Here is a 21,791-nt window from a genome sequence, read left to right as displayed (position 1 = left end):
TAAGAACTCGACATAATTTTCTTTAATGCTGAGTGTAGTTACATTCTCAATTCAATATATATTTCCAAAGTAGTATGCTAGATGCTGGGTAACCAATGACAAAAATGAAACAGTTCCTCCCCTCAAAGAGGTTATGTTTTTTGGGGGTGGGGGGAAACAACATGCACACAGATAAGTAAGTAAAAAATATTTGCAAAATGCAACAAAATATTTTTTTCTGGGGAGATGTAAAAAAAAAGTACTAATAATTTTGGATAATCAGGAAATGATTGCTATAGGAGGAAGCACTTGAACTGAGATTTGAAAGGGATCTTGAAGCTTTAAGATTTAGGTGAAAAGGGAGAACATTCCAGGAATAGGATAGCCTGTGCAAAGACAGAGGCAAGAGATGGAATATCATATACAGGGAATAGAAAGTAGGCTAGTTTGGCTAGAATATAGAGTGTATTGGTCAAGAGGCAACATGCTTTTAGTGCTTACTGTATGCCTAAAAATAATGTGAAAATATTTCTAAAGGTAAGTTGAACCCTTGTTGTGAATAGCTTGCCCTGCACCCCAAAAAAGAGTTTGGATTTTATCCTAGAGGCAATAGGAAGCTATTGAAGCTTCTTGAACTGACACGCTGAAACCTAGACTTTAGAACTACCATTCTGGAGCTTCTTTGGAGGATGTGTTAGGAAAGGGAAAGACTACAGGCAAAGAGATCAATTGGGAAGGTTTTTAATCAGAAAAAATGATGAGGACCTGAAAGGAGGATGTTGAATATGTGAGAGGAGAGAAGAATATAAATATAAGAGAAGATGTCTAAGTACACTCGCCGTCTGGGGTGAGAGAGAACAGGGATGACTCTGAGGTCGCAAGCTTGGGTAACCAAGAGGTGTTGGTACCCTGATGGGAAAGAAGGAAACTAGGAGGGTTTTGGCTCTTTTACTTTTATGGAGAGGTGGCGGGGGACAAATAATAAGTTCAGTTTTGGACATTTGAGATACCTACAGGACATCCAGGTCATGGACATGTCAGCTGATGATATAGCTAAGGAGAGAGATGTAGGGGATGGGGAGAGATTATTCATGTGTGTGAATAGAGATATATACATACATACAACATATGTGTGCATATGCACATATGTGTAGATGTATATGCACATTGTCTGCGTGTGCTTATATATCCACTTATAGATTGTTTTAACATAAATATGTCATATATACACACATGAACATTTGGAGCATCATCCATTGATAAATTAGGATCAAGTATATATAGGTATGTATCTACATATATGTATATTTGGAAATAATCTTCCTGTAGATGACATTTGAACTCATATCAGGTGATGAGATCCCCGAAAGAGAGAGAATGTAAAGAGAGTAGAATAAAATGCCCAGTAAAATTATCCCAATACATAGTAGGTAGGAAATTAGTCTGAAAGCATAGGTCGGGGGAAAACCAGGATGTTGCCTTTTTTTTCTTAAATATTATTGTATGTGCTTTTAAATGTCACAGAACCCTACTAGCCCTGGGATGTCACATTATTCATGTTAATCCGGCTGCTGAGGAAGATCTCAAGAAAGTAAAACTGCCCAAAAAGTAAGTGGTTTTTAAATATCTTAATGCTTTGGTTGTAACCTGTATTTTAAGGCCAGTGACTTGGGAAGAGTACATTAAGGAAGCTGATAATGCAGATAGATATCACCTAAAATAGTAGATCCAGTCGCTTATTGGATTGATTTCAATGAATTTGGCTATGTTGTAACTCTAAATAAGTTATTTTCTAAGAAATGCTCCTGACTTTCCTTCCTTCCCATTCCTCCCTCATACCAGCATATTTTCTGCTGTTCTTGATTTGTTACCATGGAGAACAGGCATTGCAGATTAGAATGTTTAGTTTGGCTTGTAATAATTCCATTTGGCTTAAAAATGGTTAATAGGCATACTAAATAATCACTTTTCTGGGTGTCCAGCTTCACAAATACTTTCTGGAAATGGTTAAGCCTGCCAACATTTAATTTGGCCCGCTGCATTTATGGCCCACTGTTCACTTCCTCTAGTCACACAGATTCACTTTCCTAAACACTTAGACACACGTAAAATACATAAATGAGCATCTTTAATTATGGGCTGTGAGCATAAGCAACTTCATTCCTATGCCAACTTCTATGAAATTCTTCTTATACTTTCCCTCACTATAAAACTCCAGAGCTTTCAGACCTCCTTTACCTTACTTATCTCTGTGGTAGACTGGAAGTGAGGAATTTGAATGGAAGTTTCATTCAGGGCCTAATTTGTAGTACCCAAAGACTGATGCCAGTTCTTTCTAATGTGACATTCATTATGACTCAGGATTGGGCTCAAATCATGGTTCCTATCTCCAGCAGACTCTTCATGACTTCCTATCCAAAAGTTGCCAGCCAATGGAGCATTGGGTAAAGTGTGAGAACTGAATTCTTACCCTTCTGAGGCTCCGAGTGAGTAGTATAGTACCTTGCCCATAGGGTCACTTTTTTTTAAAAAAATGGTTTGAACTTCACTTCAGGTTCTTCATCTGTGAAATAAAGAGGTTGAAGTAAATGATCTTTAATCCATCTTCTGTCTGCTTCAGTTTTCGTTACTGGAATAATAATATAAATGACAGAGGAGGCAGTGGCTATTTAAAATCATGTGAACATTCTGTGCTCATTAATACTGACTTATAAGATCCCAATTAGTCCCTTCAAAGTTTTCTTAAATTTGTTATTTTTCAACACTGGATTAAAAATTTTTCAATAATAATGCCACCTGTGGTACGTACAGATAACATCCTTGGCTTCCCATCATTAAAGCTTGAACTTCGGAATAGTTCTTTCTAATACTAGGAATGTGTGTAGCCTGACTCATTCATATTCTTTCTCTTCCCTTCACTTTGTAACAAATTTATGATATGATTGGGCAGTTATGCGAGTGGCATATGGCCTCAATGTATATATAGCAAAGCTACTTATCCTACACCAAAATGGAGCCTGTGATTTTGGCTGAACTGGCACAGTGCCCTAATCATCAGCAAACTTGTCACAGATTGGTTTGGAGAACCATATAAGGCTATTCAAAATATTCCTAAGTCCGCTGTTTTTGTTTTTGCATTTACCTTGACTTGTAGCTACATGATGTCAAATGGCTATAAGCCTGCCCCTTTGGATCTGTCTGATGTGAAACTATTGCCTCCTCAAGAAATTTTAGTTGACAAACTTGCAGAGAATGCACACAACGTTTGGGCGAAAGACAGAATAAAACAAGGATGGACCTATGGCATCCAGCAGGTAAGAAGTCAGTAGTCAACAAACTTGAAGCACCGTGCCTGTCACTGTAGCTAAATATTGGGGATAAAAAGAGGGGTAAACAATAGCTCCTGTCCTCACATAGTACAGTCTAATGTGGGAGATAACAAGCAAATGAACATATACAAACAAGCTACAAATAGAATAAATAGGAAATAACTAAAAGAAAGAAAGCACTAGAATTAAGAGGGATTAGGAAAAGCTTCCTGTAGAAAATGGAATTTTAGTTGGAACTTGATGCAAGCCAGGGAAGTTAGTGAGTGAAGATAAAAAGGGAGAGCATTCCAGGCATGGGGGACAGCCAGACAGTCAAGTGTGACACCTAGATGGTGAGCCCGAGGGACTGGGATGGTGTTACCTTCAACAGTAATAGGAAAGTAAAATGGGAAATAAGGTTTGGAGGAAAAATAAGTGCCATTTTGGACATGTTGAGTTTAAGATGTCTACTGAACATCTGGTTTAACATATTGGAAAGGCAGGTGTACGTGTAAGATTGGAGATAAGCAAAAAGGTTAGTACAGGATATGTACAATCAAGAATCATCAGTGCAAAGATGGTAATTCAATCAATAGGCTCTGATGAATACTTCACCAAGTGATGTAGTGTGGAGGGGAAGAGATGAGGGCCCTGAAGAGAACTTAGAACAGCTATGTTAGAAGGCATGATCTGTATGAGACTCTAGCAAAGGAAATGAATAACCAGCTCTATTTGAAAAAGTTGAATATCTATCAAAATGTCATAGCTGAGTTAATTCATCAGTCATAGTATCACAAGATTGAAGAAAACCTTTGATGATTACCTTGTTGTTGCTTCCGGACACAATTCTAATGTGACTTTCCTAAGATGATAGTGTTTTTATTTTTTGTCTTAGTTATGTCTGATTTATTTTTAGCGTGTTTTGCCCTGAGAGAATGTTGTGATTCTATATGTCTTGTTGCACCATGGAATATTTTCCATTAACTGCCTCTATTATCCATACTAAGATTGGGTAGGTGTTCAAAACAAATCATAGGCACATAGCTACAGTATTTCTGGGCCTGGCTTAGAGGGCTCATGCCTCCTAAAAACACAGAGTTTGGGGAGGCTGATTCAGTGGAATAAAACACCACCCTGAAGAAAAGCCGCTAAGCCCAGAGCACTGGTTCATCCCCTTTCTTTCCTTCCTCTATCCTTTTCACCTCCGTAGATGAGTCTCTTAGCAGATGGGTAGACAAACAGGTGAATTTGCCTGCTTCCCCAAAGGCTGAAGCTTCTCCCCAATCTCTTTTCTCATCATTGAAATGTATGATGCCACTCACCTATGCCCCTAACATCCTGAAGATGCACAGTGGAGAAGGAATATGGCCATGGGATGCGTGACAGTTCACAAGATAACAGAGCACATGCCATTCTTTGGTGGTTTGACACTTCACAGTCGTTATCAACATCTTTCTTCATCACATCTGCGAAGTTGGAGGAAAACCTAGTAAAGTCATGTGCTCAGTGCACTGAAATGCATTCTTTGTAGCCACTTTACTGGTACATCTCTTTGTTGAACCGAGTATGTGTTAAGGAGCTGTTATAAGCAAGTAAGCTGTCACAATTTAAGGCAAGGAAAATGACTTTTTATTTTAAAATAAAAGTTATTTGAAACTACATTCACCCTGCTTTAGGCATAGCAGGACGCAAATAATTTTGCACCACCTCATTTCATTGCCTGACTCAAGTAAATACAACTTTTTTAATGCAGATTTTTGCTCATCAGTCAATGTTAGCCTGAAGTAAATTTTCAAATAAATACTTTCTTTGAAAGCCCAAGAAATTCTGTTGACAACGACTTGATAATTTACAGCTTTACATGAGTCTTCTGGAAGGCCAGAGGTGTGACTAGGAGGGTGTATGTGGTGTGTGTGTGTGCGCGTGAGTTTGTACATGTAACTTCCTGTGTATAAAAGTTAACTGTGGATTTTCTGCATTATTTTCCTTATGGCTTCTCTAGGATCTGAAGAACAAAAGGAATCCTCGCTTGGTGCCATATGCATTACTAGATGAACGTACAAAGAAGTCAAACAGAGACAGTCTTCGTGAAGCAGTTCGAACATTTATTGGTTATGGGTATAATGTGGAGCCTTCAGATCAAGAATTAGGTATTGAGATAAGAGTATTCCTCCTAGCCCCAATGTGAGGAAGTCCTTTTTTAAAAGAAATAATTGCCAAACTATGTGTAGGTCTAACATATAAATTAATGTAGTTAGTGTACTCTTCAGCATGCCGTGTTATGCATGTACTTCTTCATCCACAATAAAATGTAAGTTCCTTCAGATCAGAAGCAATTTCATTTCTGCCTTCAGATGCCCAATGCCCAGCACAGTGCCTGGCAGATAGTATGCATTTAATAAAATTTGTTGAGTTGACATTTAAAAAAAATAAAGACCAAAAGTAGATATATAGTAGTTAAATGTGTTGCTGTAGAAAAATTTTACTGTATCAGAACAGGATTGGAAAGAATATTTAATATGAAATCAATTACTACTCGATAAGTACTTTAATGTCACAGTGTGACATTTAATTCTCTTCCAACTAGATCCTTTCAGGGAATTGAAATGAACGAAAAAGCATTTATTAAGCACTGACTATGTGCTCGACATTGTTTGGGTAGAAATTGGGGAAGAAGCCTTAGTAAGAAGTCCAGCCAAACTTTATTTTTCTTAGATTCCATTCATTTGGACTTCACCTTATTTAGGGATGGGGTATTTATGCCAATCCACAAATAAAATTCTAGGGATATTTTTAGAACTGCAACAATGCTGATAAGTACCACTTTACTTTGGTCATGCCCATAACACCAGGAGGTATCATAAATAAACTAATTTTAAGTTGTTTTGGAGGTGGGTGAACTGGATTCTGTGGTTGTGTCACTGACAGTTTTTGTCTGAGGAAATGCCACCCAATAATTAAAGGCCTTTGTACCTTGCCTGTTTCTTTTCTTGATTTTCACTAGCTGACCAAACTATGGAAAAAGTCAGTGTGGACAAGATACGATTTTTCCGGGTGGAACAGTCTTATGCAGTGAAATCTGGAAAGTGGTATTTTGAATTTGAGGTGGTGACAGGAGGAGATATGCGTGTTGGCTGGGCCAGGCCAGGCTGTCGGCCTGATGTTGAGCTAGGGGCAGATGATCAAGCTTTTGTATTTGAAGGCAGCAAGGTGAGTCAGTTTACTGGCACTGTCTGCATTTTTGATTTTAGGTGGTCTTCCTCAGAAATACATAACTACTTCATAGAAACTTAAATGATTGAAGATTTGGGTATCTGTGGTTTAAAGCCTAGATACTGTGGTTTAAGGACTAAATGCTTCTTAGTACTGACTATGTCATGCAATTACAGTAGAGATAAAAGAGGGTATGATTCCTTTGTTGGATACATTAGGTGTATAACAGACCCCCACATTGATCACAGCATCAGCTTTTGCACTGTAGCTTTGCTTTCCCCCCTACCCTAGGCCCAGCTTTAGTGAAAGTACGCATTACAGAAGCATCATAAATACACATAAAAGAGAAGTGTAGTCTTTTCACTGTTATAACAAATTGAGAGTCAGGAGAACTAGGTCCCTGCTCCCTGACAAATGTCATTATACCTATTGGCTATCATTAAGCTCATTGTTCCTTCAGTTTCTCCTTTGTAGAAAATTGAGTGTCCAATAGAAAGCATGTACCACTACTCATCAAGAATAAACATTATTGGTCTGGGCATCTCCCCAGCTACAGGAGTAGTGCTGAGGAACCCATTTTCCTTACATTATTCATTTGTTTTCCCTAGGGCCAGCGCTGGCATCAGGGGAGTGGATATTTTGGGCGCAGCTGGCAACCAGGGGATGTTGTTGGCTGTATGATTAACTTAGATGATGCCTCAATGATCTTCACTCTGAATGGGGAACTGTTGATCACCAATAAAGGTTCCGAACTTGCCTTTGCTGACTATGAGATTGAGAATGGTATGTCCCTTTATTCCTACATAATACTAAATAATGAGGAAGTATTGTTTCGAGTTGAACTGAGCGTTTATTTTGTTTTTATTTTATTAATTTATTTTAAACTTAAATACTAAAACTGAAGTATGCAGTAAGAAAAAAAAAAGGAACATGTTATAAACTTAAATATTAAAACTTCAACACAAAATAAAAGAAAAAAAGCATTGCAGTATGCACAGCAGAATGTAAGAGAAGACTCAGAATATACAGCAGTAAATTTCCATTTCAAGAAGCCTATATGATAAATACTAAGCAGCATGTTCAGAGCTGTCCATCTTTTCTTTGCTTCCTTGTAAGTTTCCTTTTGTTCTCTGCTGTGTCCTTTTATTTTGTTCTTTTTTTCCCTTTCCTCCCCCAAGAAGGCTACAATTAAGCATGAATATACATACACAATTGACAAAAATGACCATTTATATTAGTAAATAATATTATTATATAACATATAATAATTATTATTTATATTATATCATTAAATATTATATAATTGTGTTATATAATATATCATATAATTATAATTTAAAATTATATTGTTATATTATATATTAAATTATATCATAATTTAAAATTTTACTATATAATATATATATAATATTATTTACTAATATAAATGGTCATTTTGGTAAATAATAAAAATAATTATCTACTGAGTGTTCTTGGTCCATAAAATCCAGTCTCTGCCCTTAGAATTTATATCTGTCATATGTACCCATTGTCATAAATGTTTTAAGTTATGAATTTTGTGAAAAGCCTGGCCCTAGCCCCTTGCCTTACACTTCTTCCTTTGGCTTACCAGTACTTCAGAAGATGTTTTTGCCAAGAGCTGTATCTATACATATTAATCAAATTCGGAATGATAACTCTGTTTAGTTATTTTGTTTGGTTTTAATTATTTTAATGTTAATTATTAGTTTATTTTAATAATCTCTATGCTTTGATCATAAGTTGATCAGATATATATGTATGTATGTATGTATGTATGTATGTATATGTATATGTATATATGAAAGTTTGACTAAAGTTGGTTTCTTGGCAAAAAGTATGTCATTTTCATACTTGTGAAATCCAGACACCATTGTACTTACCAATTTTGACTTAAATATGCTTAATGGCATATTTAAATAAAGATAATAATGAGCTTATACTGATTGACTACATCTCACTAACCAGGTCAGTCTAATGGCCAGGAGACCTTCATTTTAATCTTGTGTGTAGTTCAGTGAAAATTAACTGGATGTCCACTATGTATAGTTCTATCCCTGGTGCTGAAGGAAAGTATAAAGGACTGTGAGTATCAGCAAAGTAGATTGGGACAGTGGAAAGAGCACAGACTGGAGTCAGAGGAGCTGAGCTACTTTTACCTCTGATTCTTAATACTTATAAATCTTATATAAATCACTTCAGTTCCCTGAGCCTCCATTTTCTCAGCTGTGAAAGGAAGATATAAATGCATTCTGAAAAGATGGAGGAGTAGGTCAGAAATTTCCAGACTCCAGATTTCTTCCACAAACAGGCAGAAAATTGCCATGGAATGAACATGGAGCAGCAGAAATGAAGGGTAAAGTAAATGTCCTGGTTTTTGGAAAAAAGAGAAACATAATGTAGGTTACAAGCTATTGACTTTGGATCCTGCGAGAATTCTCAAAGAAATATCAGGAAAGGAGTTGTGTATACTTCCAGTGCTTCTTCAACTGTGGGTCATGACCCCATATGGGGTTGGGAAAAAATTTGACAACAATAAAAGGTTTCTGAAAATGCAGCAACCAAAAATTAATTAAAAATCAAACACATAATGAATCCAAAGTGTTTTTGACAGTGCTTGCCCATTGTGCATTGGGCAACTTCATTGCAGCCTTGGTTCTAAACACAAAACGTATTCCCTTTGCATTATGTATGTCCTCAGGCCATGCTATGCCAGTGAATGCTACTGAAACCGAAAAAGGTATAGGAAGTAGAAAAAAGTTCAAGAAGCCCTGCTTTAGACCATTTGGCCCTAAAAAGGTAATGAATAGGAAGTGGAAGAAAGAAATCACAAGCCTGGCACTGAGACATGATATGGTAATGAGAGACTTCGTCTCAGTATTTGTCAGATCACCTTATGTGGGGAAGCAGAACAACTAATAATTTCAAGACTTGTGTATTAACATTAATTTCATCTTTCAAAAGGTGGAGGAACCAAAAAAGTGCAACCCTCTGATGAACTGATTGCCCTTAATAGGGAGGAACTAGTTGCTAGTTTGTAAATCAATCAGTCAAGCAAAAAACATTTATTCAGCATCTATGTGCTGGGCACATAGATGGGGGCAGATAGGTGGTGCAGTGGATAGAGCATCAGTGCAGGAGTCAGGAGGACCTGAGTTCAAATCTCATCTCAGACACTTGACACTCACTAGCAGTGTGACCTTGGGCAAGTCACTTAACCCCAATTGCCTCATCCTGGGTCACCTCCAGTCATCCTGATGAATACCTGGTCACTGGATTCAGATGGCTCTGGAGGAGAAGTGAGGCTGGTGACCCGCACAGCCCTCCCTCACTCAAAACAAAGTCATGTCATTATTTCTCTGATGGCATGGTCTTCCTCAGCAATGAAGGACGAACACACATGTGCTGGGCACTGTGGATGCAAGTGTAGAAGATGAAGGGAAAAAAATTCCCTGCTAATAAGGAGCTTATATACTAATGGGGAAGACCATAAGATATGCAGAAAAAAGAAGAAATAAATACAAACAAATACAAAGTAGTTACATAATAAGTAGTTTGGGAGGAGAAAATGCTAATTGATGGAATTAAGAAAGATTTCATATAGTAGGTGGTTTGTAAGGAGTGCCTGGAAAAAGGTGGGGTATGGTGTTGAGGTAAAGGAGTTCATTTCAGACTTGGAGAAAGCCAGTTCAAAGGTATAGAGACAGCAGTACTGGAGAGGAGTGTCATAGGTGAAGAACAGCAGAGAAGGCTAGTGATGGGGTGCTATGGGTGAGGAAGGCCAGTTTGTCTTAAGCACAAATGTGGGGCGGGAAGGTTGAGAGGAGAAGAATGTTCACGGAAGCTAGAATATAGGTCGAGTTCAGGCTGCAAAGGACTGTAAAAGCTAAATAAAAAGTTTAAGTGACAGAAATCTTGTGGGGAGCGACCATTCCTCTTTAACATGTGTGGTTAAAAGAAAGTTACAGTGAGGAGGAACAATGGGAATTGTCTAACAAAGCTTGTATGTAGGTATAGAGAACTCCCCAAGAAACTTAGATTTTATAAAGTTAGGTAAAGATAGAAGGAAAAACTGGTGACATGATGAATGTAAAAAATATAGCACAGTGCTCAGTCTCAGAGTGACATGAGGCTGATGAGAGAAACCAAGGATCATAGAAATATTTTAAAAGTTCTATTTAGGAAAAGAAAAAGAGGATCAAAGAAGGAATAGGGCCATTACTTGGAGTGCATGGAATACTGATAACTGACAGCAGAGAAAGTGGAGGTGCTCTGCTCTTATTTTGCTTCTGTTTTTTCCTCTGTTAAGGAAAGTGACTATTGGATTGGAAAGAATAAAAAGAAGGAGACAGGAGATAATATAGCACTTTAAAGTTTGCATATACTTTCTTATTTGATCCTAAGAATGGCATTCTGAAATGTAGGAGCTATTATTATCCCCATTTTCCATCTAAGCTAACTGAGACTGAGAGAGTTTCATATGATTTAGGTGAAGTCAAATACTCTAGCTTCTCTTTTCCATGATGAATTAAAATACAGTAGGCCCAGAAGAATTACATATCTAAGTACTTAAAGAGCTAGCAGGTGTAATTGCTAACTCACTGTCTGCAATCTAATTTAGTGTGTGAAAAATCATGAAGAATGAAGGGATATGCGCTTAGAGAAGCATAAATACCCTTATTTAAAATGGAAGAGATCAGTGAGGCAATGAGTTTGATTCCTGGGGAAATTTTAGAATGAAACTTAAAGGAAATGGTTAATGGCGAATATCAGCTGGATGCAGATGGCTCAGGAGAAGAAAGTGAGGTTGGTGACCTTGCACAGCCCTCCCTTGTTCAAATCAAAGTCAACTGCAAGTCATGTCATCATCTTGATGTCATGATGCTCTTCAAGAACAAAGGACAAATGCAACCTGTGAGTAATGAAAGTCTATTCAAGGAATCGGTGACACAAAGTGCCATCATGGCTTAATCAAGAATATATCCTTGCCAGAAAACCTTATTTTTTACAAGGTTACTGAGATAGCTACTCAGAGGAATGCTCAAAATGTAGTTTACCTAGATTTTAGGAAAATATTTAATCATAAATATTTCATGCTTTTCCCATGGAAAGAGGTACCAAGATTTAAGCTAGATAGTAATACATGTAAATGGACTCAGAACTAGAATTGTCATTTGTTCATCAATAGCAACGTGACAAAAGGTCTTGAATGTACCAGGGATCTGGGCTTGGCCTTGCTCTATTTAAGATTTTTATCAAGGACTTGGATCAAGTGATACAAAATTGGGAGGGATAACTGACACAGTAGATGACAATGTCAGGATTCCAAAAGATCTTAATAGGTTAGAGCAAAGGTGTCAAACGTGCAACAACAGGGGTCACAACACTGCCAAGTGTGACCAGAACCAGATTAAAACATAATTAGAAAATATGTCCAAGAGACTATAAAAAATGTGCATAGCTTTTGACCCAGCAATACCACTTCTAGGGCTACATCCTAAAGACATCATAATAAAGGGGAAAAGACCCATACATACAAAAATATTTATAGCAGCTCTTTTTGTGGTGGCAAAGAATTGAAAATTGAGGGGATGCCTGTTAGTTGGGGAATGGCTGAACAAGTCATGGTATATGAATGTAATGGAATACCATTGTGCTATAAGAAATGATGAGCATGTGGACTTCCAAAAAACCTGGAAAGACTTCTGTGAACTGAAGCTGAGTGAGATGAACAGAACCAGGAGAACACTGTACACAGTTACAGCCACCTTGAGAGATGACTAACTCTGATAGACTTAGCTCTTCTCAGCAATGCAAGTATCTAAGACAGCTCCAAAAGACTCATGATGGAAAATACTATCCACATCTAGAGAAAGAACTACAAAGTCAGAATACAGACCAAAGCATGCTATTTGCTCTCTTTTTTTATTTTGTTTTCCTTTCTCATGGTTCTTCCCATTGATTATAATTCTTCTTTACAACATGAGTAGTGTGAAAATGTTTAATATGAAAGTATATGTTGATCCTTTATCAGATTGCATGGCATCTTGGGGGATTTTTAGTTTTAAATTTTCTCTCCCTCCTTTCCTTCCTCCCTCCCCAAGATGGCATAGAATCTGATATAGACCATACACATGCAATCATATTAAACATATTTCCATATTAGTCATGTTGTAAAGAAGTGTTAGAATCAAAGGAAAAAATCACGAGGAAGAAGAAGCCAAAAAAATAAAAGGAGAAATAGTATGCTTCGATCTGCATTCAGATTCCATAGTTCCTTCTCTGGATATCAATAGCGTTTTCCATGATGAGTCTTTTGGAATTGTCTCAGATCATTGCATTGTTGAGAAGAAGTTGGCCATCCTGCAGTGTGGATGTTCCTCTGTCCAGTGTTCTCCTGGTTCTGCTCACTTCATTCAGCATCAGTTCATGCAAGTCTTTCCAGGTCCTTCTGAAGTTGGTCTGCTCCTGATTCCTTGTGGGACAATAGTATTGCTTGCATTCATCTACCACAACTTGTTCAGCCATTCCTGAATTGATGGGCATCTCCTCATTTTCCAGTTCTTTGCCACCATGAAAAGAACTGCTATGAATATTTTTGTACATATGTACACATATTTTAACATTTTTATGATCTCTTTGGGATACAGACCTAGAAGTGGTATTGATGGATCAAAGGGTATGCAGAGTTTTAAAGACCTTTGGGTATAGTTCCAGGTTGCTCTCCAAAATGGTTGGGTTCATTCACAACTCCACCAATAATGCATTTGTGTTCCAACTTTCCCACATCTTCTCCAGCACTTATCATTTTCCTGTTTTGTTATGTTAACCAATCTGATAGGTGTGATGTGGCACCTCAGAGCTGTTTTCATTTGCATTTCTCTAATCAATAGTGATTTAGAGCACTTTTTCATAAGATTATATAGATAGCTTTAATTTCTTCCTCTGAAAATTACCTATTTCTATCCTTTGATCATTTATCAATTGGGGAATGACATGTATTCTTATGAATTTTACTCAGTTCTCTATGTATTTTGGAAATGAAGCCTTTTTCAAAGACTCTTGCTATAAAAATCATTTCCTACCGTTCTGCTTCCCTTCTAATCTTTTTCTCATTGGCTTTCTTTGTGCAACTACTTTTTTAATTTAATATAATTATATTATACAGAACAAGACATATTTTTTAACAAGAACAATGTAATTTTTTAAAATTTGACTGCGTATATGTTACAAATGTTTTTATCTTTTTGTAGTGAGAGGTATTTGAGACTAGTAGTACTGTTAAAAGAAATAAAAAGGAAAAACAATCAGGACAACTTTGAAAGTTACAAGTTCAATTTATACTTAAAGAGACAAGCAACGTATTAGTAATACAGTTTCATGTACAATCATTATTTGTTCTACTTTATATATAGGAATGATAATTTTATTTGATATTTCTTAAATTCAGAATAATTTTAAGTAAATGAATTTATTTTTAAAAAGGCTATCCCAGGCAGCCCTACAGCAATAAAACACCCTCATTTTCCCAAAACTCTGGATATCTTGTTTACCATCTATGACATGTAATCATCTTTTTATATAAGAAGTTCAAAAAAGAGAGTAGTCATGCTGTTTTCCAACATTTAGTAGCCCAGTTATCCATACTAACTATTCAGAATCTCATTCATTCAGGGAATAAGTTTTTTCTTGAGCTTTTAAAACCAACGTTATTGAAAAATAATCATTGCATAAATATGGTTTTAATAAAAATGTAAGTCTCTCAACTTTTTTTCTTCCTGTCATCAACCTGCCAATGCTTAGATATTGGAAAAAGAGAACTGTTTACCATAGAAATTTATGTGTACGTGAAATGAAATCGATACTTTGTAGGAAGGAGCAGTGACAAACCTTTAAAATTTTGACGTAACTTTTCTTCTGTTATTCACAAATTCTTATTCCTATCAATATCCTAGATGATTTCCTTTCATCTTTTTCAATAGAATTTATTCTTTCTCTAACTCTCAGCTGCCTGGACTATCACACTCCTTAGTGCCATTTCAGGGAAGGAATATAGAAAGAAACAGAGAAGCAAGAGGAGGAAAAAGGAGAGTTTCACTTTTTTGATGTTACTTTTTGTTTTGCTCTACTTTTTGTTCTCTGACATTTACAACTGAGTGAGAAAATGATAGTTGATGTTAAAGAAGATCATTATTTTCTCTAATGATATATGGTGACTTGTTTTTCCATCATTTCAGTCATGTCTGACTCTTCATAACCCTTTCTGGGGTTTTCTTGGCAAAGATACTGAAGTAGTTTGCCATTTCCTTCTCCAGCTCATTTCACAGATGAGGAAACTGAGGCAGACAGGATTAAGTCTCTTGCCCTGGGTTACATAGCTAGTAAGTTTCCAAGGATAGATTTGAACCCAGGTCTTCCTAGCTTCCTTGAATATTGTGGCTTACTCCAAGGGTTTCTTTTATCTTAATTTAACAGACCTGCCTATGGACCCCAAAATGCTTTGTTGTCCTGCTCTTATATCTGCTACAACTATAAGCAATAGAACAGTAACATTCAGCGGCTGAGAAAATTATGTGAGAAGAGGTAAAGTTGATACACGCAATGATTAGTGATCAAGAATTAGAAAATATGCATTCTAGCTCTAGCTAGAATTCAGTTCAAGCCTTGTGCTGCTTCTCCATTTTCCTCTCCCTTTTGCTCTCCATGCCTTCATTTCCCTTTCCTCCTCACGTGCCTTTGTTTTCTTTTGTTTTGTTTGTCCCTCTCTTTGTATTCCCAACCCTTAGCATAGTGCCTGATACTTAGTTGGTGCATAATAAATGCTTGTTGAGTTTCTTTATGAAATTGCATGGAGCAGAGCAATGTTCTAAAGATTTATGTAGCATTTTGATGCCTTGAATAAACTGCGTTATGGAAATGGAGTTTCCATAATGAAAATGGAAAAGCTGCTTTTCTCTCAATGGGAAGAACCAAATTAATGAATGTGGCCATTGGAGGGAAGCTCTATTGTGCAATAAGCCAAAGAATCAGCTGAAAGAACTGGGTGTGTTTAACTTGGAGAAGAGAAGACTTAAGGAAGACACGAGAGCTGTCTTCAGTTATCTTGAAAGGCTGACAGGTGGAAGAGAGATCAGTCTTGTTCTCCTTGTTCTTAGGAGGCAGAATGTGGAACATTGAGTAGAAATCACAAAGAAGCACATGTTGGCTCAGTGAAAGGGGGAGAATTACAATGAGAGTTGTCCCAAAGTGTAACGGATTGTTTCCTTGGGTAGCAGTGAATTCTCTCTTATTGGTATTCTTCTAGTAGAGCCTGCTGGCTGCCTGTTTGTCACGGATGTTGAAGGGAGGATTCCTTTTCAGTTACCAATTGAACTTGATGGTGTCCAAGATTCCTTCTAGCTATGATTCTGTGATCTTGAATTGGCATTAATGCTCCTGCTCTCTCTCTCCCTCTTGTAATATTCATTTGGGCCTGTTTTTTTTCTGGAACCCATTCTATTTTCTCCTCAATATATATTCTCCTCTCTCTCTCTCTCTCCATATATATATAGAATACATATGATACATATATAAAATACTTGAATATATGTGTAATACTTGCAAGTAGAAGATAAGTTAAACCAAATCTATATATATGATTATATACATATAATATATATAAACATAAAATATGTATATTTGGTTTGGCTTATCTTCTACTTGCAAGTATTATTCCCCCGTCCACTGAGATGTCCCTTAAGTTATTTTTTCTATTTATTCTCTTCCATAACTTTTTGTTATGTCTTACCTCTCCACTGCAGTCATTGAGAATGATACTATTTTGTTTTGTAATGTTCCTTTTCTTTACTTCTAGACATACAATTGCTGCTAAAATTGGGTAAAGGTCATGTTGTTACAGAGCGATGCATGGTTGAATGAATGAATATAGAATTCAAATGATCTCTTGAAGACTTGTCATACTATTTATGTCAGAAAATCTAATATTTCTTACCATCTTTGTCAGGAATTCATATAATGACCTGTTTAAGACCTTTTGCCCCTTTGCACATCAATCTTCTCTTTAATAAAATGTAGCCCTCCACTTAATTTTCAGTAATACTGAGATAAGAATCTGAGAAAAACTGCAATTTCCTTGGAAAAAATAAATTACATGTAGGATCACGCTCATCTTTCTCTAGCATTATCAGTTCACCCAGCTAATTAGACTGAAAGAAATATTTTGCTATACTTTTGGTTGTAATTGCTGCTTCTTAAAAATGTTTTTACTTCTGCCACCTGGTGCCTTTAATTCAGTCATATCAGTGGACCAGAAAGGAAAGAGCTGTTTTTAGAAGGTACCGATTTCTGCTTACACCATAACTATATTCCAGGAGAAACCCCTGATTTACTTTTTTTTGAGTTGGATTGCCCACCGTTAGCAGAAACTCCTACTTTTCATTTGGTTGTGGTGCTAGCTTCTGTGCCTTCTCCCAGGATTAGACTTTCTAACTCACTATTGTTCATGTTTTGTTCTAAGCATAGCTGTTATTTCATCGAGGTAGGAAACTCAGAGATTTCCTTCGGCTCATGCAGATGTACAGTTTACCTGTGATTTGTTACTTTAGAGTGTAGTCAGGTAGCACTGGAGAGGTTAAGTGACCTGCCCACACAGCTAGTGTGGGTCAAAGGCAGAACCCAGATCTTCCTGATGATGTAAGGTGCTTATGGGAATTTGGGAATGCTCTATCCCACACACTCACTTAATCTGCTGCCATTACCCATTTCTAAATGGTGCAGTTGTCTAGAAACAATAATTGTGTCTCTGAAAGTATCCAATCTACTCTCTGGAATGATTTGTTTATCCATCTATATCTGACTCAGTGTTGAATTCTAGTTTCTATGCCTTTAGGAGAATATGCTGTGCAAATTATCCCAGAAAGACTCTTTTTGGTCTTTAATCTCAATGAAGGATAATGTTCATTATGAAATGTAAGCTTTTCTAAAGTTACCTTTAAGTATCCTTAGAATAAATTTTCTTTTAGTCATCAAACCAAAAAAAATCACCTTTCTCTGCTTCTTTCCTTCTCTTTCTCCTTGCTCTATATATAACCTTTCATCCAGATTGTTCTAATGCCCAAATAAGTATTGCTTTCCCTCCATGGTCTGTTTATTTGGCCACAATTATGCTTCCTAGATTTAACACAAGTGAGAGCCAAACAAGGTGAACTTCTTCTTTGGTCTTTTTATGAATGGTAATTTTGAGTTTGGGTAAGGATTCAGAAACTAGCTTGGCAAGACAATTAGATAGGAAAACAAGAGTTTTAAGATTTTTCCCATACCTTCCCTTAACTCTGTTTTTTTCTCCTGTATGAAGAAGTAAATTAGTGATGCTATCATCATGTATGTCACCAGTGTTTTAAGGGGAGAAAGGACCCTATTCCCCTAACTTGTTTGTCATCCCTATAATTTAGTATTTCATGGTTTAAAAAAATGTATCTTTTCCCCGTAACTGGGCCTTTATGTAACTTTTTACCTGTAAGAGATAGCAGGGGAAGCCTACGTTTTCTTCTGTATTTGGTTTCCTCTTTCTAATTTGTCTTTGTTTTAATTACTAAGAAATTCATGTTATTAATTGCTTTTTCCATATGATTTTGCAATCAGCCACTGGTTCTGTTGTTAACATTGTGTGTTACGGAAAAAATGTTAAATTATTACAACACCAGATTCCTCCTGGGTTCCATGGTTGTTCAGGGTGTATAAAGGTTAGATTCTCTCACCAGCCTCAAAGGAACAGAGTTTGCTAGCTAAATTGGGCCTTCTTTCTATTGTTCTATAGGTTTTGTCCCCATATGCTCCCTGGGTTTGTCTCAGATTGGCCGCATGAACCTTGGAATGGATGCCAGCACCTTCAAGTATTACACCATGTGTGGCCTCCAGGAGGGCTTTGAGCCTTTCGCTGTCAACATGAACCGAGATGTTGCTATGTGGTTCAGCAAACGCCTCCCTACATTTGTCAATGTGCCAAAGGATCATGCTCATATAGAGGTAGGATTACCTATTCAAGAGAAGCCCTACCTAGTGGAACCTGACATGCCAAGACACTGATCCCTGTCACCAGCTAGCCTCTTGCATAAAGTCATGTAATATGAGCATGTCTCTTTCTCATCATTTTCCTTTTTGACTCTGTAACAATTACATGTATTCAGTGTGGGTCTAAAATTGCATAATGACTCGATGGTTGCTTTTAGTTTACAAAGCACAGTCTTGGGCACAGATTCCTCATAGCTGTGAATCTGTCCTTTCTAAGTCCGCTCTGTCATGGTGATGTTATATACAGTAATCAAGAGCATTAATCACTCACAGCAATACCAGGACTGAGTGTTGTAATTCTAGGGCTTTAGTCCTTATATGCTCCAAACCCAAGTTCTCAGACCCAACTTGATATCTGTAACGCAGTGACTCTGTGATTGTTTCTTTCCAGGTTTGTGGATTAAGAGATGATACATATCCTCACAGCTCCCCTTATTTTGAAAATATAGAAGTTCCAGAAGTTGCAAAACTTGCAGCTTAGTTATAAAAATGGTGCCTTGCACAGGGTAGGCTTTTCAGTGAATATCTGTTGATTTACATTAAAATGAGAGAAATTCAGTCTCACTGCCCAATCTAATTATGACCTTAAATTGTCCCCACCTGGACCAAGCTGGTCACAATTTAGTGAGAGGAAGGGAACCAAAGCAGGTTTACTATGGTATTGATTCTAAGTGTTCCAGTTTCTTGCTCATTTCAGATTCTACCATTGTTTTCTTTTTTTTTTCAATTTTGAACACATCATTTTTTAACCAGTTCCTTAACCTCCTCATCCTATGTCAGGGTGCTCCTCTATGAGCCTTTCACTGATCATTCATCATGTAGGTGTAGAGAAGGTGAAAATAACATGATTTAAAATAAAATAGTATTACCAAACACGGCCTAATTTTCCTGTCTTCCTAGGATGCAGTTTAGTTTTTTTTTCTTCCTTCCTTGTTCCATGAAATGCCCGCTCTTTGGATGAATCTTTCATAAGTCACTGATCCATAGTTCTGACGTTGATGGCATAGAAATGAAATTACCTTGGAGGTGCACACATAATAAGTATCTGAGTACATAAGATTTCTGAAGCTATTCGTTCACCTCTATAAAAAGCCAAATGCAAGAATCATGAAAATAAAAATTTCCTGCTATGCTGCTTGCTCCAGCTTAGCTCCGTGTCCTTCAGTCCTTTAGACAGCATAATGTGGAGCACTTCCAGTTTGGAGATAACTTTGCCCCTTCTTCCTTGGCTCTGCAGAAGGAATCTTGGATTGCGTCGGACAAATTCATAAAACAGTAAAAAGTCATAGTGACTTTAGTGATTGTATTTGGAGAGTCATGGTTTCTTTTTAATTATAAGTAAGCAAGAAAAATTCAAAATAAGTGACAGAGAAAAATAAGGCCCAGGCCCCCCAGCTGCTCCATTGTGAGGTTTGTGTTTTCAGGTCACAAGGATTGATGGGATGATGGATGCCCCCCCATGCCTTAAGGTCACCCACAAGACATTTGGCACACAGAACAGCAGTGCTGAAATGGTCTATTGTCGCCTCAGCATGCCTGTGGAATGCAATTCCTCCTTCCATCACAGTACTGGTTTGGAAAGTGATGTTTTTCAGAAAAGGTAAGATGTATCCTTTACTTTTTACTCCTGTGTGCTCATGCACATATGTGCCTTTCTGTGTGTGGATGTATGTTGAAATGGAGGGAGTGAAATGCATGTGTGTATTTGTGAAGTTTGAGAGACTTTTTCTAGGAGTCTAATTAAAAGAATCAATTCAAAACTACATAAAGATATATCTCTGGTGATGAGATTTCTACTTATTCTTGATCTCACTTATTTCCTACAACTCTAACATACCATTTACTTTTTGTTTAAGAAAAATATCAAGTAAGTTTCTCATCTCTTTTGCCCTTTTGTGATACTAAAAACTCATAGAGGGCAGCAGAGATTACATTTTAGCTAAACTAAGGAACAACTCCTAGCACAGACACATATGGACAGAGGACATTAATATTAAACTCAGCTTGACTTTGGCTTGTGTATTGGAAATACTGCCCCAGCCTGGTCTACATTTTTAATAGTGGCCATGCATGTATTTCTCTTACAAAACTTCCTCTAATTGACTTATTTTATTTTCCTATAAAAATTCATTATATGCAAGAATATTACAAAGCCATAAGTGGTTGAGAGAGGGAGGGTGGGCAAAGTCCAAGGACCAGCTAGCATTACCCAGACTCATGTTCCAGTTTTCTAAATTTTAACACGACATTAAAGGAAGATCAACTGGCTGTGAAATCAACTAAATTCTCTAAACTGGTGAATAACTAAAAGGTGATGATTTCTCTTCTTCCCCTCCCCTCCCCCTAGGAAACAAATACAAGAAATAGTTGCTCAGACAACAACAGTAAGTAATATTTGCTCAGTTATTTGGTTATTTGTTTCAGTATTACCTTTTTGATTGAATCACACATTGTATTAGAATTTCATGTCACCCTTCTGTTTATATTTTTATGTATTAGTTACTCAGAACCCTCCCCCACCCCAAAAAGGTAAGATGATAAAAATGATGACACGGGGAGAAGCAGTAAGAAGCCAGTCCAAAGGAAAAGGCTTGTTTCAGCAAACATAAAATATTCAATATGTATAAAAATTAGTAATTATATCTCATAATAATTTTATTATAAATTATAATTATTGTATTATAAAAAAGGAAAGTAATGCCCCTTAATTCTTTATTTTCCATCATAGATATTTATCAGCAGTTTAAATAAATCCTTTGAAAGGAATTAAATACTCACCTCTCTGCATTATAGGAACATAGATTCCCCAAAGTTCCATAGGAATCCATTGTGCAGAGAGGAGTCTAACTGCAGTAAGGTTTAATGAATACTGATAGAACATACATATAAAGCAGATATTGACTAAGAGGTTTGCTTTTCACTCTTTAGTAACTTTGTGGTTAACCTAGCACACTGGAGTAAAAGCTATATCAGTCATTAAACCTTTCAGCCATTGTGAATGTTAAAATTATTCTTAGCATTTTACATTAATGTACTTTGTCACTAGTCTCTTCTGTGTATCTAACACCATTCTAAATGACTGTTCCTGGTCTTTAGTCTGTCTTTATTATTTTATAACAAAGGGGAGGGAATATTGATACTTTCATGAGCTGCTAAAGGGTGAACAAGAAGTCATCCACTACAAAGTCACTCTCTCCAATCACC

The 21,791-nt window shown here is 36.8% G+C and overlaps 1 protein-coding gene across 7 annotated transcripts in view; it reads left to right on the top strand.

Moving 5' to 3' along the window:
* RYR3 (ryanodine receptor 3) overlaps positions 1–21,791 on the top strand; it is a 750,252-nt gene that overhangs the window by 461,557 nt on the left and 266,904 nt on the right. For all 7 annotated transcript variants that reach the window (XM_072625274.1, XM_072625277.1, XM_072625272.1 and 4 more), the window contains exons 23-30: positions 1,504–1,587; positions 3,134–3,293; positions 5,290–5,437; positions 6,292–6,497; positions 7,109–7,283; positions 18,334–18,542; positions 20,012–20,187; positions 20,935–20,971. In XM_072625274.1, coding sequence (XP_072481375.1) covers positions 1,504–1,587; positions 3,134–3,293; positions 5,290–5,437; positions 6,292–6,497; positions 7,109–7,283; positions 18,334–18,542; positions 20,012–20,187; positions 20,935–20,971 — 1,195 coding nt within the window. The remainder of the gene's footprint in view (positions 1–1,503; positions 1,588–3,133; positions 3,294–5,289; positions 5,438–6,291; positions 6,498–7,108; positions 7,284–18,333; positions 18,543–20,011; positions 20,188–20,934; positions 20,972–21,791) is intronic.

The sequence above is a fragment of the Notamacropus eugenii genome, chromosome 7, assembly GCF_028372415.1.
Source record: "Notamacropus eugenii isolate mMacEug1 chromosome 7, mMacEug1.pri_v2, whole genome shotgun sequence".
Taxonomy (NCBI): Eukaryota; Metazoa; Chordata; class Mammalia; order Diprotodontia; family Macropodidae; genus Notamacropus; species Notamacropus eugenii.
Note: the sequence above shows the minus strand (reverse complement) of the source record. Positions and strands in the feature narration are given on the sequence as shown.